Source organism: Oxyura jamaicensis, chromosome 2 (assembly GCF_011077185.1).
Source record: "Oxyura jamaicensis isolate SHBP4307 breed ruddy duck chromosome 2, BPBGC_Ojam_1.0, whole genome shotgun sequence".
Lineage (NCBI taxonomy): Eukaryota > Metazoa > Chordata > Aves > Anseriformes > Anatidae > Oxyura > Oxyura jamaicensis.
In genome coordinates this window covers 119,656,663-119,684,072 of record NC_048894.1, presented here as the reverse complement: position 1 = coordinate 119,684,072, position 27,410 = coordinate 119,656,663, and the positions used below count along the sequence as shown (strand labels likewise).

Here is a 27,410-nt window from a genome sequence, read left to right as displayed (position 1 = left end):
GAAGTAAGATACTGGTTTTTGCTTGCAGTAGCAGAACAGAAATAGCTGAACTTGAAGTGATAAATGTGGCAGTATTCCCAGGAAGAAAAGTGAGTTCCCAATTATACCCCCCAAGTGCATTTCCTACAAGCTGGAAAAGCTACAGCTAGCTAATTATGCTAATAAGGGATTGGCAACCTGGGACTATACTTATTGCAGGGTCAAGCTATGAACTGTTTTATTTATTGCACTTGCACTCACCTTTTGAAGTATTTTTTTCAGTTAGATGGACAAGCAAGCAAGCAAGGTACCATCTTCCCCAACAAAATTTGTTCATTTAGAAAAGAAAATCTAAATTGATTTCCCACACCCATTAATAACTATGCTAAAATTACTTGCCTTGGGCTACTGCAGCATATGAGAAAGACAGCTTCGCAACTAGAAGCTAGAATGGAACATGAAAAAAACAAACTGTTCCCCACCTAGCATTTAGCTTCAGATCACTTAAAAATCTCAGTTGAACATGCCTATGGCCTTTGTTAGAAAGCTATTTAAAACTTTATTTCCTACCCTGTATTTCTTGCCAGCTGAAAATGACATTAAGAAAGAAGCCTATCTCAGCTAATCTCAAGAACATGCACACACCATCTAAAGTTTCAGTCATTTATTTGGTTACGTCTGAATCTTTAAGAACTTGGTTAAGGCGAGAGATAAGCATATCAGTTACAATTCGTATAACAAGTAATAAAAAGACTTGATTATCTGTACACTACCTTATTTAATATACTTACTGAATGATGCCCTCAGCTATATTCAGCTTAGCTGGCATACTTGTGTAAACAGAATTTACTAGAACAAGAAATAAACTAGTACTAGCCATACTTCTAAACAGGCTATTTCATATCTACTCTTGCAAACAGAAAGCAGTAAAAATACTTGTTTCTCTTAAACATTCAAAGCACAGCATTGCCCTAGGTAATGACACAATTTTGCAAGTGATATCTGGTTCCTTTAGTTGCAATGGCTTATAGTAGTAGTAAACTAAGAAAGAGCTCTACGAAAGTCATAACACAATTGGAATTTCACATTCGTCAAGCATAAGGCTACAAGTTTTACAGTTTGTGAATAAACAAGGTATGTTGAACTGTAACATTCCCAGCCATTATAGATGCAAATGCTTGATGCAGCATATCTTCTCTTGGCCTCCAGAAAGGCTCATGTGCAGAAGAAAGAAATCACTGAGTATAATAGCCCAAGTTTAGTGGAATTCTCATTATATGTATGTACAGACACGTACATGATGCATGTTTAGACTTCAGGAATAGAGTGATCCATCAGGCTTTTCATAATGCTAGTTGCCATCCTATAGAAAAGGAAAAGTCATTCAGTTTAAGACAGATGTGGAAGCCATCTAAAAGCTTCTGTTCACTGTATCTTTGTCCTTGCCAGCCCTTAAATTCAATCTAAAAATTTCTCTCTCCACCATTTTAACAAATACATTGCTATAGAAAAGCTGCACTAAACTGCCTAAATAAGACATGCCCCAATACCCAACATTTTTGTTAGCAGCTGGGTTGTGATACAAACATCTTTCAAGATACAGGCATTTGTGCAGAGCAGTATCACAAGTAGAAAGGAAAAGGGCTGGGCGGTGGGGGAAAAAGGGTTGTTCTGGGAACAGTTTTGTAAGAAGAGCATACAGTGGGGGTGGGGGAGGAACATTTAATTATACTTCAAGCATTCAAAGTGTTACAATTAATTCCTGCTTTAAAACTTTTTTTTCCAGGAGAGATTTAGTTGTAGAAAGCTAATGCTGCCAAAGGATTAGAGAAACCCAACTACATCCTGCCAAGAATCATGTTTACATCACCAGAACTAGCTGCACTAGAAACATTTTAGTTGCAAGGTAACAAAGGCTTGTATTATCCATGCACTTCAAAGTGCTCAGAGATTCAAATTTAGTGGAGTTACACTTAGAAGAGGGCTTTTCAAGAGAACAAAAGTCAAAAGGAACATCACTAACATATCAACAGCTTAAAAACAGAACCAAATCACATTAGTCTGATTAAAACCATTGGATTGAGTACATTTTCAGACATCACCACCTTAACTAGTACTTCTATCAGGTTTGTTCTCATGGCAAGACCAAATTACATTTTATTTAGCCTGCAAAATAATTGTCAGCTTTATTATAATTAACACCATGGCTGCTTTATTTGGTTGTTACCTACCTCTTTAGTATATACTCATAAATACTGGAAGGCATGATGGTAATTGTCACTACGTTTCCAGCTGTTGCCAAGATGTCTGCTATCTGGGGGTCCTGTTATTGAACAAGAAATCATATGAGCAACATCACTTGATACAAATAATAAAGCAGCAGTTCAGGAACTTAATCTAGACACATTCATGCAGTTTAACAGCCCCACAACTCCTTGCTTACAGAATTTAAACTTCGGGGCAAATCACTAAGCTGCAGTGCTAATGAACTTCCTATGGAGTCATCCCTTACAGGAACTCATTGGAGTAGGGATACAGACATCCTACTATAATTTGACACAGGCTGATGGGGAAACTTACTCCTCTGTTGGCAAAACAACTTAAAAAGATAAAAACTGAGAACCAACTATAAAAGGTAGATGTAGAGAGGAAGAGAATGAGTTGCAGAATGAGTTGCCCTGCCTATAGAAAGGAAACCACAGAGAAGCCTCAAAACGTTACCTTCAATCCAATGACATTCTGGCCATTGATTTCACAGATGTTTTGCTCTGTGAGAAGTCCATTTCTCGCAGCAGAACTGTCTTTCACTATTGAGGTTATTTTTCCATTCTTGAATATGAAGCCAACATGCCCTGTGCTGTCTTTGTGCATGGTAATAATTCGTTCAAAAGGCCTGTAAGAAACAGAAGAATCTTAAAATGCAAAAACAAGCTTTCAGTCTACCAAACCACAGAGAGAACCACATGCTAGTTCAGCACCTTTGATTTGCAAAAAGTTAATGTAGTTGATGTATGAGTCTAAGGAGTACAGTGAAAAGTGGTAGGGGTTTAACTTCATTTTGGGAATACTTGCTATTTTAATCTCTTGCTTCTAGGCTGAAGCCACATTCCATATGGAAATTTGTTTTTAAAGTTTTTTTTGTTTTCCCTTTTCTACAGGTATTCCACCCTCTGGCTTACTAATAATAAGCCACCCACCCCAACAGCCAACCACACAAATGGCCATTCAAACTTAAGTTTTGCCTAACAAATGTTACCAGGTAGCTAAAATACAGCAGGCCATTTTGACAACTGTAGGTGACTGCATGATTCTGGAGATGAAGGCTTCCCCAACATCTTTTCCACTGTGTTACAGACAATGAACCTTTAAGTTCTCTTAAGAAGTTAAGAAATCCAGCAAGAGAGCAGAAGTGGTAGACAGTAGGAAATCTACTACCACAGTATTTTGATTTAATACAATAGAAGTCATATGCCCCCCACTGGGGTCAAACTTGACTCTTAAACACAAAAGAACATTGAAAAACTTTCTGAAGATGTGTACTTAGTCACATCACACATCATCTGTCTTCTCAGCCTACAGACTATGTTGTATCTGTCCCACTATTGCTACATACAATAAATATCCAATATTGATTAAAAACATACTGGTTTATCAAACATACTTTTAGTAAGCCTGGCATGAACTCATATGTAAGCAATGAAGTTCACAAGAAAACTACCATGCTAAATAAAAATGGAAGCAAAAAATTTAAGCTCATTAATACACTGACCATTTTGATATTCTCTTTATTGGTATTTCAGTAAGTATAAGCAAAACTCAAGTTGTGTCAGAAAAAGCACAGAACTCTTGAACTCAGAATTTATGTTTAAGTTATGCTATCACTCAGTTTATCTTGAAGATGTTAGGGCCTCATCATGCCCAAGCATGATGTGCACAATAGCACTTCATGAGTTAGTGACTACTTTGAATATTATTTTGACTGTTCCCCATAAAAAGGAACACTTCTAATGATCTTTACTATTAAAGTATACAGACAAACAAGTATTTTGTATGCCTGCCATATTTCTCAAGTGAGGGAGACCCGAACTTCACAGTTATTCCAAGATGGATAACAACCTGTTATCAAGTGAGCCTTACCTGTCCCGAATGATCATTGAAATCCTCTCTCCGGAAGCCTGTTTCAGAACTTTATGTGCTTTATCAGAACTCCATCCAGCACAGTTTTCACCATTGATCTGCAGAACCTGGTCCCCAAACCGCAGACCAGCTAGAGATGCTGGAGAGTTTGCTTGGACTAACTGGACAAATATACCCTACAAAAGAATGAAGCATGGTAGAAACAGGTTGTTCTTCCTTAAATGTGAAAGCCAATCACAGAATATACAGCCCTTTAGTTTTCTATTCTTGTGTAATATCAAGTGAACAAAAGGAGAGGTATTCAGCAAGTCTTTATGATACTATTTTGAAATTTCAGTCAGTTTATAAATATCTTTATTCTAACGTGAATCTGTCGCTCTTAAAGTTAGGAAACAGGTAAGTCTGTTCTGTTTAGATTTCTAGAAATTAAGAGAGACAAGTTTAACAGTAACACCTTCCTTGAAGGAGGAAATACTGTTGTTTTAACAAGAAATCTGAAACTAGACCATACATTTAGATTGTACTAAATGCGCATGCCTGCCTGTGTATGTGACAAGTTCCTGTGCAAGATAGTCTATAGACTGCTCAAGAAATAGATCAGCAATACTAAGAACTCTCTAGCAGGTTTCTTCTTTCTCAACCCATTAGTTTAACTTTTTTTTTTTACTGACTGCTAGCACCTCAAGTTAAAAACATGTTAAAAAACAAACTATTTCCAATCAAAGTACCTGCCAAAACCAAGTTAAGGAGGTCAACACAGAAGGTAGATAAACCCTCCCATGGGGTGAGGGCAGGCAGCAGAGAGAAATTCACACTACTTTCTAGGAAAACTCCAGTATTTCTTGGGTTAGAACTACAGAGTCATTTTAATCCTATGTGAATCCTTGAGTAAATAAATGACCTGGCCAAAACACACCCAAAAAAGAGACAGACAACCAAAAATTAGCATTTTTCACACTGAGAATCAGAAGATACCTAAACAGAGAAGCACCAAGGCAGACAGCCTCCTGGATGTTTTGGCCATGGTCATGTTAAAGGAAACTAGGAAAGACATTTTGAAATTACTCCTTGTATGCAGGTGACACCCTCACTATCCTATTTTTTTTCTCATGAGTAGCATTTTGCAAGAGTTTATAAAAGGACAGGTATTTTTTACATCATATGCATTTCTCTGCCTACTGTTGAACTTCAAGACTTCTATCTCTATCTTCACGGAAACTCTGCAAAGTACTTAAACTGCTAACTAGTGTCACACCAGCTCTGCAAGGACATTTTATACTCTAAAGAAATATTAGAAGTTTTCTCCAGGTGTTATATGAAAATAAATTGCCGCTACAAAATTAGATTTTACTCTACGCCCTAGTTTCAGATCTAATGGAGTGCTTTCAAATTCTAGTAACAGATAAGCAAGTATTATACAGTAGACAATGCTGTGACCATACACTAATTCAACTAGTGATTTAATCCACCAGTATACTCTGTATAGGCAAAAGCAAGCTTCTATACTTACGTTGTCAACAGACTTAAGGCGAAGTCCTATTTTTCCATCTTGATCTTTACACAAAATTGCTTCACGGATGCCTTGCTTTATTTCTGCTCTGCGAATTCCAATATCATTTCCAGTCACTGGAGCTACCATGTAATTAGTAGAAGGTCGTGTTACCAGTTGCTGATTAAGACAAAATAGCCAGACAACTTAATTTCAACTTTTTAAACACATGTACATCAGTTTATATTAAGTGATTAAAAAAAAAAAGAAAAAAATAAAATGCAAGTCACAACACCAGTTCTTCCCCTCCTCCCCCAAACTGGAAGTATACTGCTCAGTTTAAATCTGTAGAAAAATAGGCTCTACTACTTAAATAATTTACCAGTCAGGTGGGGTACATACTATAAACAAGACTACTATCTAGATATACAATCATAGATTGTATATATCTATGTATACATATAAATGTATATCTAGATATAGAATCGTAGATACACATTTAGTCTTTATACTTTCCGTTTCTAAAGCATGCTTGACTGATACGTACCCCTTGTGGCTGAGCAGCTGCTGCCACTGGTAGGTTTCTCTGCACCTCTTCTTCATTGAGGCTCAGGCCCATGTACTGAGAAAGTTCTGGATATAATCTGGGGTATAAACCTATACAAACAAGAAAAACAAAACCATTAATGTGTTCGTTTAATAGACCAGTATACTGCTATCACACATACAACAACTTAAACAAGTCTTGCAATATTGTAATGTACATAACCTGAAAACTACAGCGTAAGAATCACCTGAATCAGGACTGTTATTCTAGCCCAGCTGAGAAAAGCAACTACAGGAGCAGTGCTTTTGAAATAACTAGAAGTTCTCCACATTCTTTAAGTAATTCCATTCATTCCTTTCTTTTATGGCACAAACAACATTAGATATGTGGTCATGAGTTCCATAACCAATGTTGTGCTCCAGTTCATGATGACAAGCCCTTCTTTCCTCCAAAGTTTACAGTCAATTTGTGGGGAACTACTCTCCCTCCCACCCCCACATCAGGCTAGCTGGAGAACACAGGATACATTAAAAAATTAAAAAACAGTGTGTGAGGCAATGGCATTGACAGAAATGAGCGTGTAGTACAAGAGGAATTCATGGAACCAACAGCTACTGAATGTGTAGGATCTGATAGTATTAAAAAAGAAGCCCCAGAAGCCCATACAAAGAATCAACACACAGAGAGCAAAATTGACTATAATATTCTTCATGAGAAAGTAGCTGTCATTTTCCCATAGCTTCAAATTGAAGGTTTTTTTTTAGATATAGTTCTCATACCAACAGAAAAAGAACTGTGAACCTTAAAATATCCAGTAGGACATTCCTTTACTCTGAGAAAAGCAGGTGGCTGGGAATGGGAGAAAAGTCAGATTTGTCAGACCTTGAGTTAAACCACTCTGGAAAGATGCTTGATGCTGCTCTTGACATTCCACAAATAAAGTGATTCTATTTAACAAGAAGCAGTTACCAGAACACACACCCTTTTAACCAAATCAGTGGAGACAGAAAAGGCTGCTCGGAGAGCCAAGTGGTACAAGGGGCAGCCTTGAAAGCATGCAGGCTCCCTGATCCACAGATGATGTTTTTTGTGTTCATTTTTGGTATATGTATAAGAACTGCTATTATAAGAATCCACATTTGACCAGAAACTGAAAGCTACTTTTCCAGGAAGGAACTCAAAAGCCATTACAAGGAATTCTAATCCCACCGAGAAACTTTTTTTTTGCCCCTTAATACTTTCAGCTGTCACGTGAGCATCCTGTTTCATATGAGAACTGTCCAATCTTATTTCCAAACTAGTTTCACTGATACAGATTAGTAAGCCTCTAATGAGTACTTCTGTATCTGTCTTTTGCTTGCCTTTCAGGCCCCTATGATTATACACAATTAAAGCTTCCCAAGACTTTTGCAGTGACTTGATTTTTCTCCTTCATTCCTCATAAAAGACAACAATGTAGAATGCAGCTTGCTATTACATTCTCATTCAAACAAGAGTCTCCAAAACAGCAGAAATCGTCATCAAAAGCTGTCAGATATATCTTCTCCAGCCTTTACCAAGATAGAGTGATCGCCTTTGGGCTTGGCATGTCCTAGAGATTGTTAATAACATATCCCAAGGGAAATGTGATCTAAGTGATAAGCAGTCTTCAGCCACACACAGCTCCTGAGCAATTTGCAGACAAGCTGATGTCAAAAATGTCATTTGGCCAGCAGTACAGTAGACACAGAAGTTGCAGAAGAATTCAAACTCCAGACAATAGAAAAAAATGCTGCCAGAGAGAGGGACTGCTGAAGCAAGCTTACTCTAATGAGGCTAGGTAAGGTAAGAACTTAGATCCTTCCTGGATTTAAAGTGAGCTGTATAAAAATCCACCCTTAAAACGATCTTAGGTGCACCAGCCCCAAGAGCAGAACTGGAAACAAAGGTACACCTACCATGCTTTAATCTGATCCACCAACATTCCTAATGGCTATTCTGGCACTGCAGATGGTCATGCTGGTTAGCTATTTTAGGTCCTTTAGACCAAACATAACTTAATAGCCCAGAATTCAAACATACCCGTGCATATTTGTGGATGTATATGAGCATGGGGTAAACAGGAGGAGATATCAGTCAATCCAACTTCAGGTCTGATGGATTTCCTAACTGACATTTGACCCCCCAAATCTGCAGGAAGCTTTATGTTGCTAACATGACAATACTAAAGTTCCACTTCTCTATTGAGAAAGGTTTGCGCTTGTTTGCTCCCCAGCAAGCTCATATGCTGGGGGGGGTAAGACACTCAGACTCACGCTGCTCTCTGAAGTTTACAAACACGTGATAAGTACATAAGCATTTGAGGTAAGCATTAAGGAGAGATCAAACAGTACCAGCACTAGATCTTATGTTAGACTCACTGAAAAAAAAAAAAAAAAACAAGGCTTCTTAATGCTACAGAAACAGTTAGTATTTGCACCTTTTTTGTTTGCACTTGGGGAAGCATTTCCAAAAAGGCACGGCCTCACCCTCAGTGAACAGATGCATGTTGATAGGTATTTGACTGTACTTTAACTATAGAGTTCCATAACTGCTTTCCAAAACATTAGGATACCACACAGTATATGACCTTACCTCCATCCTGAGGAATAGGAGCAGAAGCTTCAGACAAGATTGCTGGATTAGCTGGATTTGAAGAAAAGGCAGTCTGAGCCTAAGAGCAAAGAAATTCATAAATGTTACCTTGTAGAAGAAAAAGTATGCAGCCAGGAGACTATGCATTATTTTACGTATTGTTACCATTATCTTGAAGCTCTGAAGTCAGCTGTTTTCTTTGAAAGAAGTAGTTTGATAATACTGCAGCACATTGTATTATGTCAATAGAAACTCATACCTTCCTCAGAGATAGTTGCACAAATAATACAGAATAGCTGCATAAGTGTCAACCTCAGTTTTGTTATTAAGCAAGTTCCAGAGCTTAAGATCTCTCTGAAAGACATTAAACTTGGCTGAAAAACTTTAAAACTTAAAATTATAAGAAGGACGGCCTTTGCAGAGTGTTTTGTAGTTTTTTTTTTCAGTTGAATGACAGCAGTTCTACATTTTCACTGCTTACATGTATTAGTCATGAGTTCTGCCATAGTCACTTGCAGGTTGCAATTCACATTCCACACAATTCAGTGCTACTAATTTAACACCTTCTGAAAGAAATGGACCTCCTAAGAGTTTTCTACAGGAGGTCCCAAATGCACAGCTGAGTTTAGAAACTCAACTTAGTGTTTTCACTGTATGTTGCTAACTGACTGGTAAATAGAAGAGGCCAACTAAAGTAAGTTACCATACAGAGGCCTGTTAAGTATGACAGGAACAGCTATCCCAGTATCTCTAAGACAGAGATTAAAGGTGGGGAAGGTTTCAGCACAATTAAAGCTATGCTGTACAGGACACATGAATCATTTAATTCAACAAGACAAACAAATTACTTAATGTTTTTTACAGAAATAATGTTTAAAAATAGAAGATTCCATAGTCCTCTTCAGGAAGTTGTGTTTACAGAGAAGTTTCAGAGCAACAGTGACTCATTATTTATCAAACATATTTAGAAGAAACGTCTCCAACTCAAAATGCTGGACAAAAATAACAGGTTAGAATATTTAGTGCAAGAAGTTTACATTTCAACCAGCAGCCATTTTAATCTCACTGATTTGCTGTGGACAGATTTTGTCTTTCAATGCAAAGATAGCCTAGTTCCATTTCCTCACTGCTTCATTCAGAGGTCACATTTGGCATTTAGATCACAAACTCTAGCAGTTGATCTTTAGCTCCAGGCAGGGTGGGTTTATTTGTTAGTTCAGGGGGTAAATTTCATGTTACCCAAATGTATTTTCACATAAGCATATGGGACATGGCAGATGGAACAAAGAAATCCCAACTACAATCCTTACCTACAACTTCAAGGGTCCAATGACCCTTAGAAGTGCAATGGTAAAACATTTTATGACAGCTTCAGTAGAAGTGCCCCCTTTCTTGTACTAAATATCAACACATCTATTATTGTCACCAACACTACTTTCATGAAAGCCTACCATACCTGAATAACTTTGTCCACCTTCAGATCTTCCAGGGAAGGATAGAGAGACATTTTGATGCAGTCTCACTGGGTTGCAGGAAGACACAGAAAGGGGAAAGCAAACAAAACAGGATTAGGCATCAGGTATTTACTTAACATTACAACTGAAAGAAGAGACAAAGCATTAAATAACTTCAGTTGTGACCTGCAAGTCTCAGCATGACAGATACCCAGCACTAAAGACAAATTCCATTAAGGCTATCTATTTAATCTATTATCAATAATAGCCTTTGTGTAATAGGCTTTATTTACTATATTTAGTGACGCCAAAGTTCAGGTCTCAGCTATGAGAAATCCTACACAGGGAAAACTGTTTCTCATTACGTATCACAAAGAAAGAGTGTAGGAGGCAATGATGCAACAATGAGGACTGAAAGAAAAATCTAATCATATTCCTCCACAGAAGTACAACAGTAATTTATCTACAACTACGTAAGCTTTCACACTATTACCTAAAGTATCTAAACACTCCGATAACTTCTGACATTCCTATAAAGGAGTCACTCAGCTGGCTTCTCATGTCCGTTTGTACCACATTAATTGTAGCAAGAGACCCTGAGCTAGCCATATTCGGTCAGTGGCCAGTTTCAAAATCCACAGGGACTACAGCCTGCCTCTCATGTGACGTTGTGAAAGCCCTATGACAACATTAACAGGAAGTAATAAAAAACACTTCACATGATCCTGTAATGCACCATACCAACACTCAGCTCTGCTGCAGCTGGGCACCAGAGGCTTTAGGAAATGCCATTTTCAAGAGATTCTTCACTCAAGTCATCGCCAAGGTCAACAGAGCTTTGCAAAAGAGTAGTAAGACATTTCACCCCAAATAATGTGAACATTTTAACTGAGGAGAGGAAGGGTAGAAGAGGAACAGTAACAGACAACAAAATATGACAAAGTCTTTTAAGTTACATATGGTGCAGAGAACACAGTTAACGGGGCAGCACGACTAATAGCTTCTGGTTTGGGGATTAATTTTCTCATCCAAATACTTTAGAGGTCCTCATTTGTGTAATGAATTAACTATAATCCCAGGCTAAAAGCGACCACTATATAAATCCTTGAGCTACTGCTTCTTCACATGCAGATACTGAATTGATTAAAAAAATCTGATGCCTAACATGACACTGCAGGAACACAATAGATGTCTCCTTGCATTACATAAGGTCACTAACAGCTTTTCTACTTGTTCAGCAGAGTGCCCAGGAGCTCAAGTATCATGTCAGACTGCAATTAAAACTTGAAAAGAGCCCAAAATGTGGCAGGGATCTGAACTGTCCTGACATAACTGGCCACACGTTCATAATTATGTGCAACTGATAATTTTGTCAAGTTGTTGCAGCTACACCAAATATAGCCAAGACCTGGAAGCCTTAAAAATTAAACACATTTAAAGTGAGTTTAAAATTCCATTTTAAGGCAGCATTGACCTGAAAGCAATTAAATGCTTTTGCTCAACCAAAATGGTAACAGCAAATGCAAACCCAAGCCCAGCAAAACCCTCTGTCAGGCATGCAGTCCCTGGGCACTGCACTCTGCTGCTAATACCGGTAAAGATACACACACATCAGGCTGGCCATCTCTTTCCAAGCTACATTGGCCACGGTGATTTCAGCTGCAGCACATGTTCCAAGTCAGCAGTCAGCACCCCATCGGACAGATTGGTCCCATCACAGGGCAACAGAGGGAGCAGAAGCCCACCGTGAGCTCCAACATCTGCATGGTAGCACAGACAGCACCCAGGCTCTGCTGTCTCTGGTCCCACTGATCATTTCCACAGTGGAAAGCTTCCACCTGGACCAGCTTTGGTTTTTCCTCCACAGACTACTCTCATCCTGCCCTGCAATCTCTAGTCACGTTTGCCAAAGACCGCCATCTGAAGCTTCTTCTACTTTATTATGAGGAACATGGAGTCTTCTGTAAGAGTACTAGCAAAACTCAACACGTACTAGTTTATATTAGTTCCCCAATCACTTAAAGCACTCCAGCAGCTTATGCCACTGCTTTGCCACCGCTCAGGCCACCTCCCTTCCCTAGCTGGAAGCTTCAAAGTCTGTCACGGCCACCGAGGAGCTGCCCTGCCAGCTCCCTCCTTAAAATCTCACTGGTTACTATTTCTGGTTTTTCAACAAACAGCCAGAATAACGGTCACCACCGTCACTGCATCCAGCGAGCCTGTCTCTCTGCATACCAGCTCTGTTGCTTTTACATCAGCAAGGAGCATTCTCAATTTCCGCGCAGGCAGTTGTAACACTGAAGTACACGTCTAACCACTCATTAGGTAACGTGAGATGCCCCAAAATACCCCGTTTAGTTTAAAATATGACCGTTTAGCAGCAGTCGTCACTGTCGGGGACTGCCAGTAACGTCAGGAAGAATCCGTCCATGACTCACAACAAAAACAGACTTGAACATGAAGTTTGAACAGCCACGGCTTTCTGCAGGAGCAGGGGAGTGGTAACCACAAAGCGGAGAGGAAAGGAGGTGGGCGACTCCCAGGTCTACACCGACACAGAACTACTTGCCCTGATTGTTTACAGGCTCCTACATCCTGTGGAGAGCACACGGTAACCTGAAGCTTTTAGGAAAACAAAAATGAAAGCCAGAGGAGAAAATGCCTGTTTCTGAGTAACCTCAAGCTCAGAAACCCAGCCGCCAGCCCCGTCAGCAGGCTGTCTCAACAAGAGGAACCTATTTACCAAGGGAAGTGCCTGATCACTGGGAGAGACCGCGGACAGGCAGCACTCGTGACACTCTCGAGCTATCAGCAGGAAGTTTTGGAAGTAGGAGCTGGCTCTTACCACACACAGTGGTTCGCCTGGAAGGTGACGGGCTTCCCGACATTGGTTGGGTCGGAAACAACAGAGTTGAACACAGGCTAAGAGCCAGCTGAAGCCTGACCTGTCCGTGGCAACTGCTGTCTCTGAAAGCGGCAGCAAACGGTATTGAGATGGGGAAAAGGGAAGGAATAAGAGTGTTTTATGCCTGTGGAGAGATTACAGCAGGCCACAAAACCAGCACCTAGAGGAAAGTATTGGTTTCAGCTTCCGGAACGGCTAAAAAGCCATAAGACGAAGTTTTGTCTTTAAAGGACAAAACCTCCCAAAGGTCAAGCTGAGACAGCAGGAACTGTTTTGCAAGAGGTGTCCTCCAATAAAAGGGGGGGTGGGGGGGGAAGTATTTTTCTTCTGATACAGTCTGAGCATTTGCTCTCGCTATGCACTTTGCTCAGAAATCTGCTGCCTCCATTTCAGACCTGAAAAAAGGCTCACTCGCCCCAAAACACACAACAAACCCATTCCAGCCCCGCAACATTACGCGGCCCTAAGAAGAATGCAGTACAGACCCCAAACCCCTCTCCCCCCAATCCCAAAACATTAAAAGGACGCCAGCGCACACTGACTTTATTTATTCGCTCTTTGCCTTCCACAGCAGCCAGCGGAGCCCGGTGAGGGACGGCGCCGGCCGCCCCCCAGCACCGAACGCGCCGCAGCCCCACGAAATGGCTGCTCCTCCGCGCCGGGCAGGGAGCGACGGCCGCGAAGTCTCCGCAGGCGAGGCCCTTCCCTCCTTCCCTTCCTCCGATACCACCGGGCTCCTTCCTCCGATACCACCGGGCCCCCTCCTCCTCTTCCTCCCCCCTACCCTCCCCACACGCCGCCCCGCGCCCAAGTACAAAGGGGAGCGAAGACCCTCCACCCCCCCCCCGACCTTACCGGGCGGCTGCCCTCGGTCGCGGCCCTCAGCGCAGGGACGAGCGGCGGCACCAGCAGCTCCAGCAGCTCCCGGCGGCGCCGCTATGAGGGGAGCGGGGGCGGCGGCGGGGCTGGCCCGGCCCCGCGCATGCTCCGGCGGCGACGGCCGAGAGAAGGGGCCGGGCGCCGGTCGCCGGGGGGCGGTGGCGGCCGGAGCGGGGGAGCCCGGGGCTGGGGGCGGAACGCCCCCCCCCCCCCCCCCCCCCCCAGGGAATGGGTCTCGGTCCTCGGTGCCTCGCCTTCGTCCTTCGTTAGGTGCGGTGCCTTGCCCGCGGCGTGTTGCACGTCTTACTGCCTTCTCATCGCTTGGTTGCCTGTGGAAAGGCTCGCTTTCCATTGTCCTTGTTTAAAACAAGTTCCCTCTGCTGCGTTGTTTCGGTGACCGATTGATTTATTTTTAATCTCGTCGTGTTTTCCCTTCCCTCGTCATGCATTCGTAATACCTGACGTCGCAGGGCCCGCCGTGACCACACCACCTGGCCTGCGGCTCACGGCCCCGCGCAGGGCTTCCCACAGCTCATCTGGAGAAACTCCCCTAGAGAAACCATCGCATAAAGAGCACCCAAAACAGAGAACATTTATACGGCTTTTATACTTAATTACCGTAATTCTTACACATTTGCCATGCTTCTAGTATTAACTTGGCTACCATCAATTCTCAGTCTTTAAAATCTTTCTTCACTAGACTGCCCGATGGCAAAGCTTGTTCATCATATAGGTAGCTAAATATGCTGGGCGCCCTAAAGCTCCCCTTAATCTAAATAAACCTGAGCATTCAGCAATGGTGTTTAACAGCTCCCCAGCCCCTGGGGAGATCTGCTCCCACCGCCAGTCCCTTTCTCCTGCCCTGTAGCTGCTGGCTGGTCCTCAGCCAGTCCCAGCAGTTGTCAGGCTCTTCTGTTGGGACAGCTTAAACTCACTGCTCCAGCACAACGCTAATCCACCCAAAAAAACATGGATATTTTTCTGCTGGGCTGGTGTGCTAAACTAGCAACAACAAGATTTTGTGAGCACCAGGGCCAGCCAGAGCAGGGGAAGGGGGGGTGTGGCTAGGAACAGGGTAAAGAAGGAGGAGGAAGAAATGGGGTTGAGAGAGAAGGGATTCCCTTCCTTCTGGCACTAACAGGCTATTTTGTCATTTGACCTACTTGTGCAATTAAAACCTTAATTAACGCTAAACAGAGATTTTTGTTGCAATGTGTGTTTTCCAGTCCTCATAAGTGAAGTGAAAAGTTTACAATATTTATACCTAAAAGGGGTTTAACTCTTCATCTTGCAATGAGTCCCATGCAGTGAAGCCCTGTACCCACCCTGGAGAATCCATACCGTGGTAGTGCCCTTGTAGCACAGAGATAGCAGATATGCCACTGACTGCTGTCCAGGTGATACAATTCTGCTGGTTATTGGTCCTGACCATGGAAGGGCAATATTTTGTTTCGGTCCCTCTCATGGCAGAGACACTGTTCTTACCTTGTTACTTGCTGTTTTCTGCATTACTTTATCCCTTGTTGTTATCTTTTGAGACATCCCACTGTCGAGGTAGCAGTGCTTGTCAGTGAATGTCAGACCCACACTGTCAATGCACATTTACCTTAGAGGCTGCAAAGGACATTCATTCTTTATGATGATGTACTAGCATCCACCTGGGGGAATGAAAAACCCTATTAACAGAAATTAACCTCATCTTCATCTCTAAATGTATCATGAAACACAACTCCATTAAAGATTCTGAAGAACAGTATGAAGATGCTTAAGATGTTCTTACTTAAGAACAGGTTTTTGAACAGAGAAAGATTAACCTAATTATAATGAAAAGCTTTCTCAAAATTATTGCTCATTTAATTTCAGGAACAAAATGTAGTAAAATAGAAAGATAACAATTAGAAAATACGTATGTCTAATCTATGCAACCAGTGCAGTTTAATGTGTCTCAGGGTCTTTATGCTTTGAACCTGTAGACCAAAGGCAATTCCAACTACAGTGCTAGCCAAACCCACATCTCTGAATTTCCTTCCCAAGGAAACCGAAGCGTGGGAGGGGATGGCACGTGCCTCAGTCTCTGTGATGTGAAGGGAGAATCTGGGACTAGGGAGATACTTCTGCACCCCAGAGTTCAGGGGTGGGCAGCAGAAGGGCCTGGCTCCTCTATCTTTCCAATAACACCTCTGTGACTGGGGAGCTTTAAGGAGTCAGAAACACCCAAATAAGTGGCTCTTGGTTAGTTCCTGAGCTATTTGCAAAAAGCATTCCAAGACTTTCTGTTGCTTGAGAGCAGCGAAACAAATGGTAAAAGTTATCAAAATTAGAACACCCGTGGGCAATCTCATGGTAATTTTCCATTGCCAATATACTCCCTCTCCACCTCCCCGGTCTTGTGCCAACTTTCAGAGAATAATAGAGGCCACCTACTGATTAATATCAGTCACAGCAGCTGCAAAAATCATAAAATATTACGTGGTAGTTATTTTAAAAGTCGCATTTCTCCTTTGAACCTGGGAATAAACTGTGCCTTTGTTTGCTAGGAAACTCTCCACCCATTCAACAATGAGACGTTACAAATAGTCACAGAAAGCATGTACAAATTGTGCAAGACAGCACCCTGTCAGTACTGGAAGCAGAATAATTGCAGCGGAGCAGTTCTGAACCTGGGGCAGTTGTGAGTGCGTTACCTGGCCCTGCTCCAAGCCAGGTGCAAGGAGTATCCTGGCGTGTTGTTTCTGTTTCTGGAACAAACCAGCCCCAAAACAACATGCAGAACTGCTGCATCGCTCTGAGTTGTACCAGCTCACCTCTAGACTTCTTAAACAAGAATTTTTGCAGTTGGCATATAGAAACAAGAATTTCAGTGTAAAAACTTGCTTTGTAGAAGAAATTACATCATGAGAGCTTCACCAAGTTAAAGTATGTAACGTTAGAAACTACAGGAATGAAAATAGCCTAGGTAACATTATTTCTGACTCCCTGTTCGCATACATTTCATCCTGCCTTCGAAGGACAATCTAACATATTACTCCCATTGTCCCCCATCAGCCTGCTGAATGGATGGTGCTTGGGGAATTTATGATTTTCCACTGTTCAGTTGCCGTTTCATGCCCAATTTCCTGTCTGCTATTCAAACTCTGCTGTGAAGATGGAAATGCTAATGTTGTCACAGTCTTTTCCAAGTAACACTCTGGTGTCTGAGTGCTGTGCAAACACTTGCTAATTTATTTTCTGTCCTAACTCCCAAGGTACAGGCAGGGAGTCGAGGCACTTCACTGGAGTGTGCTCACAGCGCATTATTTTGAGCTTTCTGTTCTATGACATTTTACTTTGCTTTGCTGAGGATACAGAAGATGGTTTGTTAAACGACCGCCTTCCTGAGCTCACTCTGGGCTGCGTGTGCCCAACACTTCTCCAAACGAGCCTCCAGGGCCTCCTGTGGGGCAACCGGAGAGCCAGGGAAACACAGCAGCTGCTTGTGGAGAGCCTGGCGAGAGCATTTGTTTATCACCTCTGCGTGAGCAGGGAGCAGCACCCACCCCGGGGTGGCACCCCCAAAAACATCCCTCTCTCTCTCCGTGGTCCTCCTCCCTACTCCTCAGACCCCTCTCGGCCCCTGTGGCAGATGTAGAAGTGGTCCCGAGGGCTGTGGGCTCCTTGATGAAGCGGGAAGGCTGAAGGAAGGAGGCCGGAGGGCGCCCTGAGGAAGTGGGTGGACGCGAGCTGCAGGCCGCACGCAGGAGGGGCGCCTGCGCTTTTCCTGCGCCCGGGACACAGATAGAACTTCGCTGGAAGGGGCTGAAATACAGCCAGCAGCTCTTCTCTGGCATCTGCGTTTCCATGTCCTTTGTTTTAATGTCGTAAAGACAGAACAGAAGCCAGGCATAGCAGAAATAAGGCACATAGTTCATAGTAACAGCAACTTAACTGTTAGCACTGCTTCCTCAGGAATGCAGTGCTGTGTTTTTTTTCCCTTTCTCTCAATGTCTCTGAATGAACATTTATACATTCACATTAGATATGGTCTAGCTCAGGCGGAGGCCCTGGTCTCTGAGTTATGCACCACTGGTGAAATTCTGTGGTCTCGATGAAGCGTGACACCAGACTAGAGGACAACAAACACGTCTCTCTGCCTTGGCCGACCGTATACCTCTGTGTGCTGCCTTTACTGGGTCACAGCAATACTCTGGAGCTTGCTGAAAAGGAAGACAAGCAGGAACGGAGATAGGTCTGAATGCAGCTACCCAAGAAGTAACAACACTGCGATGGTTAGGCAGACCTCGCTGTGGGGACGACACCATGGCTGCTCTCCTTCAGGCTCTGCTAACACGGCAAGAGTGCTTGCGGCAAGAGGGGCCTGAAGAAACAGGGGTGTGGGTGCCTGGATGGGAGGCTGGCGTTTTGTCTTAAAACACATCTGAGAATAAATTTGACCAGACACTGGCCTCTGAGCTGGGGTGGCTGAGATGGAGTTGGGCACTTGCCTTTCGCTACAGGAACAGAGACTGCGGGCAGAAGAGGTGAAGAAGAGCTGAAACCATCAGTGACATCGACTCCTTCAGCAAGGTTCACCCGTCACAACGGGAAGTCTTTGCCCCTCCTGAACTAACCTGACAGTTTTGGAGAAAACTGCCCTGGGAAGTGGAATTGCCTGAAGCAGCCAGACACTCACTGCACGGGTCTCATCGAAGGGATGCTGTGCTGATGGCACAGTGCCCTTGCTTTTCTGGGGAGCTGTCTCCACACTGACTCAGTAAGTCAAATGCTTTCTGTACCACGAGTGCTTTTTGGAAGTTTGCCACCACATGTCACACGCTACACAAAACCTGCTTAACTTACAAGATCAGAGTTTTGAGCCATATGGCTGCTGGAGCATCCATGTTTGTTAATTTGTTAAGAAAAGCAAAAATCTGTTCCAACTTGTAAACTTTGCAGATGTTTCCGTGCTTCTCTCTTTTACCTTGTGTTTTGTCTTTATTGTCCTCACCTCCTGTTCTCTGTTACACCTACCTGTCATCCCTCATCCATCACTTCTTTTCTTGCTGTATTACCATGTCATTTCCTGTATTTTTTTCATTTTTGCTTTTTTATTTATGCTTTAAGTTTTTTCATTAGCAAAGCGAAGCCATAATTGGTTTTGCCTATATACATTAAAAATACATTAAAAATATATATAAACAGAGATGGGTAAAATACAGTATTACAGCAATTCTGGTGGTGGAAAATCAGAATTACTTGTTAAACTTGTGCACAGATAGATAGTTTTTCAAATTAGCCATCTGTATTCAGTTGCAATTCAATTTTCTCAGACCAGAAGGCTGATTCACATGTAAAGCTAGTGGGATGTGCTTTAGACAGCTTGTTTATGTAGTCCTGTATTCATCTCTTTTTAATCTGATCTGGATGGTTGGGCAGCCTCACACTTTCAAGATGTTTTCATATTATGTCTGTTACCACAACATGCCTTACTTTTCCTTTCTGTTGCACAATGAAGACATTGTTCAATTCCACAGCTTCCTTTAGCCAAAAAAAAAAAAGGAAGAAGAAAAAAAAAGAGAAAAAAAAAGAAAAAACTTTGCCCACATATAAATAAAGAACTTTGCCTACATATAAATATGATCACAAAGATAAATATATCACAAAAAAGGATCTTCCATGGTTGGCAGATTTCTGCAGCAATATATAAAGGAATTCACTGTTCAATTCTTCTCACATATCCTCCAACAAATACTGTAAAATAAAGAGTAGCACATGGAGATGGGGAAAATATAATATTCAAGCAGTTCTAGTATGAGAAGGACATGTATTTTCCATTGGAAAAGTAAAATGTGGATCAATCACAGAGCTGTGTGCCCCACACTTCATCTAGCTCTTCACATTTTGCACAGTCCAGTGAAGCCTGAATCCACATTAAAGGTCAGATTTATGTACAGTTACTCTAGGCAAAATTTCTCTTACCTAGGCAACAGGCTAGCAGCAACCCACAAAGGATACTCTCAGAAAATAAGCACTGCGCTTGTGTATAGATCTGTAGGAAAAATGATAGAAGCTCCTGAAAGAGAAGAGCAACTGTCCAAAGAAAGTTGTGATAACTTTTCTCTGCCCATCAGGCAGCCCTCAGCCTTTCCAGGCTGCGGCGCCATTCCAGTTGGTGCTGTTAATGCAGCTTCTCCATTCCCTGTACTCTTGGAAGATTTCAGTCCCAGAGTGGCCATGTGAACCCACATCAAGGGGAACTCACTGATGGCTTCCAACTGTCAATTCCCTGCTGGCCCATCTTCCCTCAGATCAGCAGATACAGCCCTGTGGAATATACCCCACTTTGACCAGAAGTCCCAGGCCGGCTCCCAGCTCTGAAATGTTGTTCCAGTAAGGTGGAAGATCCACTTGCGTTAGCTGACATAATGCTGGATGGCGGGGGATCTTCCAGCATCCCAATCTCTGTGACTTTTAAATGGTAACATAAAAATGAGTTGTGAGTATGATGGAGTAGGGAACATGAATTAGGAGCTACGCTTCACAGGTGGCAAACTCAGGGAGATTAGCAGCTAGAGCACGTACTGAGCCACAATAAAATATGAGATACAGGAAGAATGTGTATTTGTTTTAGGGAAAAAAAAAAAAAAGAAAGAAAAAAAAAGAAGAAAAAAAAAGAGACGATAACAGACAATAACCAAGGGAAGCAGGAGAAAAGGTTCTGTTACATTCCCTGCTCCATCTGCTGGGGCAGCCCAGAATAGCTTGGCACATTTTTCCAGAATTTACACTGTAGTCTTTTTCTATTGGCTTGTTACCTGCTTACCTTTCTCAAAATAATTCTTTGGTATTAGGAAGCTGTATCATTTTTATAATCACATCTGAGCTTTGATTTCTCCCTGTTCAGTGTTTGAGTGCCTGCAATTAGACTTTTAAGTGTAATAGGATAATATAGAAGCTGCTGTTCTGTTATCAAATAATATAAACAACTGAAGAGTTTGAAAAAAATTGCTTTAGAAAGATGCAGTTTGCTGCACTGAGTGAGTAGTAGTATGCCCTGTAGTAGCAGTAAGTAGTAATAAGCTCATCAAGGCTTATTTTACATCCATTATCCATGTCCTTTCCCTGTTTGTCCCACTTTCATAACTGCCCTCTTTCTTTTCAGTTTCTTCTCTGTGATACCTAGAAAAAAAAAAAAAAAAAAAAAGCTAATTTACTTAAATCTTAATATTCTCAGTTTTTACCAACAGAGGTTTAACAGTACTAGCGATAGCTTTTCTACATTTATAAGGAGAACTGCTAAGCCAAATTGCAGCATATTATTAAAATACTATCATTCAAATGAAATAAATTACTGTATTTGTTAATAAGATTTAGTTTAAGATGGTTGATATTCAAGGAGAGGTAGTGGCTTAGCAAGATCCAGTTTTTGATGGAAAGGTTACAAAACCATGAACTGACATTCCCAAAGAACAAAGAAAATTCCAGAGAGAAAATGAACTGATACGGTGTAAGCAAGCAAAGTTCATTATTTGATATACGAGCACATTCAGAGGATGCTCTGAGATAAATATGTAAACATTAACTTGTTCATTCAAGGAAACATCTGTCCATATTGCTATTGAAATGTTCGGGGGCAATTGTCCTTAAACAGGATGTAAATAAGCCCAGTTTCCATGCCTGTCTGTCTTTATAATCAGCCAACGTTTATTAACTTAATACAAACACAATGCATTGTATACACAGAGTGCTTCATAATCAAAAAAGAATTCACAGGTTCAAAGATATTGTAAAGGTATCGTTACTAACGAGTTGTACATACATACAAACAAGGGAGGGGGAGAGGGAGGGAGAGTAAAGGAAATCTGAGCACAGTACTTTCCTGGAGCCAGATAACTAAAAAATTTTGCAGCAGGCAAAATTACCATGAAGACAACATCTGCCCCTTGAACAACCGTGACATTTGCTAAAATAGAGCTGTAGTGTTATACTGTAGTAGCATGAAATTATGACAGATTATGTAGATCATTAAGGACTTAAACAGTTTGGCGTTATTCCCCAGCAGCATGTTTAATATCATTTTACTCCAATTCTTTTAGACAATCTATTCTTGTTTAGGTAAACAAGGCTTCCACCATTTCCACTGATCTAAGAAAACCATGAAAAAGGTGAATTTAGCTTGGGATCTGCTGGATTTACTTCTGGGGTTACAGTCTCTTGCGGAAGATACTACATTTCTGGCATGCTCTATTGATAACAGCAGCTAGTTTATGCTGTTACAACAGAACTCTAAAATGGTGGAGAAAATAAGATGGGATCAAGGAGCACTGTAACTCCATTTCCTAGTACTAATTTTTCCTCAAGGGGAAGCTCAGAAAAGCTGTAGTGCAATGGAGATGAGGCTTAAGACTTAATGGCTTGTCTGCTATTAACTGCTGCCCACAGGGGCGGTTCTTTGCCAAAGCAAATCCATAAACAGGTGCTGACCACTGTGAAACTGCAGTTAAGGCTGGGTGGGTGATGGCATGCTACAGTGGGAGGCCAGGTCTAGATGCTGGTAGTGGACACCACAGCCAGTGTTGTCCCTTCTGTGCCTGGAGCATCACCGATGCTTTCCAAAGTGTGAGCCAGAGTGCTGTGGAGGAGGTGTTGGTAAATTGAATTAGTTTCTAGACATATGGTGGCTGTGTCAGGTCAACAGTGATGCTGGACCTTCAGTTCCTATATTCACCCCTTAATGTAGCTGTCATGTGATGACAGATGTCATTCCTCTCTTAAAATAGCTGCTTCTCATGGCTGGAGAACAGTAAAACCGTGATTCTGCTGAAGTCAATGGCAAAATTCCCAGGGACCCCAGAAAAGCCAAGTTTTCACCTCAGCACCTTGGGAACCTCAACGATGTTACTCATCATGTCAGCACAGCCAGCAGTCCACTGGCTACTGAACATCCATGCTCTGAACAAATCTAAATCTCTCTTCCCCATAAAACAGCCTTCATACGTTCTATAATTATATATAAATGCAAAGACAAATACATAAGCATGTGCAATAAATAACCATTTTTGTTTTGTAGAAAGGAAAGAAACTCGCTAGCAAAGTTCAGTGACTGCTGTAGAATGTGTTAGTTGAAAAGGATTACCAGTAGGTGGTGATATGCAATTATTTATTAGTATTTTTCTGCCTACAAAAAGTTCTGAGCTACAACCAGTTATCTGTGGAACTTTTAAACTTTTCCTTTCATATTTCTGCAGCTTTCTGAGATACCCTTTATATGTTTCACTGCTGCTGAAATGTTTCATAGCTGTGATGGCATCTCCGGGCTGTAGCATGTCAGCCTTACACCACTCTGCAAACTACAGTTGCCCTCGTGCTGCAGTGTTGTGTTTTGTAAAGTTTTTGTATTTTTTATCTGCTGATGAAAAACATTAGCCCAGTTCTCACAACACAATAAAGGGAAAAAAAAAAAAAAAGAAGAAGAATAAAAAAAAAGTAAATAATTTTTTTTCTAGGGTGTCTCTCTTATTGACTTCTACTGAATATACAGGTTTTATAGTTAGCTGTGTGCAAAATTGATATTTTCAGGAAAATGCACTCAAGTTTGGAAGCCATCAGTAACCCTGGAGAAAAACAATTCACCTCAGCTTGTTCCATTAATTATTAGCTGTTTAAACGCCATGGGCAGGTGACAACTAAGAAAGAAGTGGAGCTGCAACATAAGAGATGGAGCTGGGGTTTAGGTGGATAGCGAGGTGTTTCCAAGCAGCTGCATGTAGTGAGCCAGGAGGCTCCCTCGGGCTTCAGGAATCACAGCCGTCCCTCTCCAGAAGAGAAGCTGGGGCTGTTTGCTTCATGGGAACAGCACTGGCTCCATGGAGGCCATGACCAAAAATAGTTCACGGACAGGAGCAGAGGTGAGTGCTCCTGGCAGCCTCTGTGCACTGCCACTTGGCAGTTGTTAAAGTGTGTCCCATTTGTCTTTGACTACCACCAAGTGCACCAAATGCACTATGAATAGTGGAGAAAATAGTTTCTCCACTATTCATAAGGGATGAACGCCCAAAACAGGTATAAGTGCTACTTTACTGCTGCTGGTGTCATTGGCCTGCGGGGAGTGTTGAGCCCAAGTCATGTCAGTTCTTTTCACTAATCTGCTTACCATTTATGCTGGGAGTCTGCTTCACAAAGCCGGGGCAAAACCAGACAGTATGGCCCAGTTGTGGGCAAACTTTTTTCTGACTGCATGGGTTTCCCTTTCAGGCTGGGGCAAGAGATAGCCAGCCTTGTACTGAACACACAGCATGCTGCAGAAAATATCTGTCAAGGAGGGTGGGACATCACAGTGTATTCAAGCCCTGCTGTGCAGATTGGAGGGCATCCGCCTGGGCTTTAGCAGTGGGAAGTGGGACCCAGTGTCTAGCCAGATGACATGTCTCTGAAATTAAAGAGCACCAAAATACCATATCCAGAACTTCAGGGCCCCTTACTGGTGCTGGTGAAAAATCAGAAAAGCCTTGTGTCCGCTGGTATAAGTGAAAGGAGAATCAAATTTCTCATCTGCTGAATTACAGGGAGTATCTGTGGCAGGCACTGCTCCTGCTTAGATTTATCAGAAGGACATTTGATACTGTTATATGTGTGCAAATCAAAAAGAGAAATATGGGCAGTTTTAGAGAAATTACTCCAGTGTGGCAGCCTGATGCCATTTGTAAATGGCATTACCCTCACACTGCAGCACAGCTACGCAAATCACATAGGGAAAAGACAGGTGTGACTGGCAACTCTACCTCGTGCTACACATAGGGTGAGAGGAGCCACAAGTATCAGTTGCTGGACAAACAGTATTGTGGATGTTAGACACAAAACTGACAGAAACTTCCAAATTTCTTGTGCTGTTTGGACATAAAAAGGCTGAGACCTATACATGCAATAAAAATTAGACACAAACATAAAATGGTAATACTTGTTTAGGATGAGGAAATGACGGTATGTAGTCAAAGGTGTTTCCATAACAGGAACAAGCAGGAAGTGGGAAAGCATGAATTTTATAAAGTGGTTCTGTTATAACAGGATAAACAGACTATTTTCAGCAGATGGAAAAAGCAGTTTTTGTAGCAAAATATAAGAACATCTGTGCTTAAATGGAAATGGGATGGGATACTGGATCCTCAGCTGACATCCAAAAGGGAGTGGCTTATAGATTAAGCGAGGGCAAACCTCAATGATGTAAAAAGTGTTGCTTTTTGTTCAGTTTAGAAAATTAAAAATTGCCTCCAATGTAATGGAATTTGCACAGAATTACCCCATGCTTCACTGTCTGCCTCGGTTTGAAGCCAGGGCAATACTTGCACCTACCAGACCTGCAGCTCAGTGCCTTCAGTGCAGCGTTCAATGTGGCAGATCTTGGCAAAAGGTCCAAATCCTTGCTGTTTTATCACACAGCTGTAGTGACCTCAGCAAAACTGGTACAAAAGTGAGCCCAAAAAATTACTAAACCCCAGCACTTTCTCTCTTAGAAACATATTAGGCCCTGAGTGATTAATGAGAAATTGCTATATGCTTCCTGAGTCACCTCCTAGAGGGCTCAATGCCAGGTGCTAGGGGCAAGCCAAAGTTTGAACTCTCACTGGCTACTGACAGAAAGGTAAAAAAAGTTTAATCTTAAATGATTAAAATAGCATCATGATAGAAATAACCATTTTGTCTTTTCCAGTGTTGGGTCACCCAACAACCCTCAGTATGCAGGTTAGTTATTGTACTTTTGATTTCAAATAAGAAGCAGCATAGATCTCATGACTTTTCTTGAAAACTTAAATTTTCTTGAAGACTTTAGACCAAACACAGGAGGACATAATTAGAGATAAGTCTAGAGGGAATGGCCTCAAGTTGCACCAGGGGATGTTTAGGTTTGAAATTAGGAGACATTTCTTCTCAGAAAGAGCAGTCAGGCATTGGAATGGGTTGCCCTGGGAGGTGGTGGAGTCACCATCCCTGGGGGTGTTCAAGGAAAGATTGGATGTGGTGCTTAGGAACATGGTTTAGTGGGTGACATTGGTGGTAGGGATATAGTTGGACCAGATGATCTTGGAGGTCTTTTCCAACCTTAATGATTCCATGATTCTGTGATTCTATGATTCTATTTAGTGATTACTAAATTCATCTCAGATGATCCTTTTACCTCTTTTGAGCATAAAAGTGCTGTCCTACTCCCTGCAGCCTTGAGGGAAAAGAGCAGGGAGAAGCCACGTATTCGCTATCAAATAGGAGCATGTCCAGGAGCACTCCAAGCGCTGACCTTTGGGCAGCTGGTGTGTCTCCAGCAGTTACTTCACACCTGGATTACCTCCAGCCCAGAGCTAGCAGACTTTTTGCTCCAATCTCACACTTGGCCCTTTGCAGTAAGGTCCCTCACCTAACCCAGTCCTCTTTCCTACACAGGTCTTCTTGTCTCCTTCCTTCCTTCCTTTTCCCACCTAGGCCTCCCAGATTAGCAGTATTTGTCTCTCTTGCTGTTCTCCTGGCCACTCTGCTTCAGTTACACTTGAAGTGGTTCCTCTTAAGGATAAGGAATATTCTTACACAGCATGTGGCAGAATGGCGATCTCTTCTTGGGGGATGGGAGGGAGCTCCTTATTAGTAGTAATACTGAAGAATGAATAGCCAAGAAATGGTCATGGCCAGTGTGAGTCTTCATCCCTATTTCATTGCATGTTGTACACATGCAGTTCATGTTCCTGCTCAAACACATTCTGCTACTTGCTGCTGCTTCACAGTAGTCTGAAATAATTTCAATGCAATGCACTTCTTTTTTCTCCAAGCAAGTCAGTTTGTCAGGATCTTCTCCCAGATCTCTCTGTTTCAAGCCTTTGACTCCACTTCCCCCACTTAAAAGTCAGTCATATCTCACAGATGATTTAGTCGTTCCTTCCATGGTAATTCCTGTCACTTGGGAAGGGCCTGTTGGCAAGGTGTCATGGACTGGCATAGTTATTGCTCAGACACAGAGGATGCATCTGGGTTTGTAATCTCTTGTGTTCATAATGATGGAGGTAGGCAAGGGAAAGGTTTGAAGCTTGGGAGTTAAGAAGTTGAAAGGATTTTGAGTTTTAAAACAGAAAGGTGTGGAATCAGAGGAGTGAGGAAAGTGCAATTAGAATTCAGAGCAGTGCATGAGATAAGTAGAGGAAGTTTGTGGGTGATTTCTGTTAATACAGTAGTGGGACAATGCCAGGATTTGTGATATCTGATTAAAGCAAACGTCAGAGCGAAAGTGGCTGGTTAGATGGAGAATTAGAAAGTTCTTAGCAATGTATGGACAGGGTATCACAGAATCACAGAGTGGATGAGGCCCTCAAGCAGGGCCACCCAGAGCAAGTTGCCCAGGACTGTGCCGAGGCAGATTCTGAATATCTCCAAGGAGGAGACTCCACAGCCTCT

General features: G+C 42.1%; 1 protein-coding gene across 2 annotated transcripts; it reads right to left on the bottom strand.

The window, feature by feature from the left end:
* Nucleotides 1-628: 628 nt before the first annotated feature.
* Nucleotides 629-26,331, bottom strand: SDCBP (syndecan binding protein). Of its 2 annotated transcripts, none has more exons than XM_035316291.1 (9): nt 26,317-26,331; nt 10,222-10,287; nt 8,766-8,844; nt 6,153-6,262; nt 5,627-5,785; nt 4,117-4,292; nt 2,701-2,872; nt 2,211-2,302; nt 629-1,342 (listed from the first exon to the last, which is right to left on the bottom strand). In XM_035316291.1, exons 2-9 carry the CDS (start codon nt 10,270-10,272, stop codon nt 1,288-1,290), a joined length of 894 nt encoding a protein of 297 aa, XP_035172182.1. In that variant the 5' UTR covers nt 10,273-10,287; nt 26,317-26,331; the 3' UTR covers nt 629-1,287. The 2 variants fall into 2 exon arrangements, with proteins under 2 accessions (XP_035172182.1, XP_035172181.1); XM_035316290.1 differs by lacking the exon at nt 26,317-26,331 and adding an exon at nt 14,004-14,097.
* Between the last annotated feature and the right edge of the window lie 1,079 nt (nt 26,332-27,410).

Excerpts from the sequence above, each read along its gene's own strand:
- SDCBP (XM_035316291.1), bottom strand. The coding sequence starts at position 10,272 with ATGTCTCTCTATCCTTCCCTGGAAGATCTGAAGGTGGACAAAGTTATT. Across the intron at positions 8,845-10,221 it reads AGGTGGACAAAGTTATTCAG|GCTCAGACTGCCTTTTCTTC; the intron begins GTATGGTAGGCT and ends CTTTGCTCTTAG. Across the intron at positions 2,873-4,116 it reads TCAATGATCATTCGGGACAG|GCCTTTTGAACGAATTATTA; the intron begins GTAAGGCTCACT and ends TGTTTCTTACAG.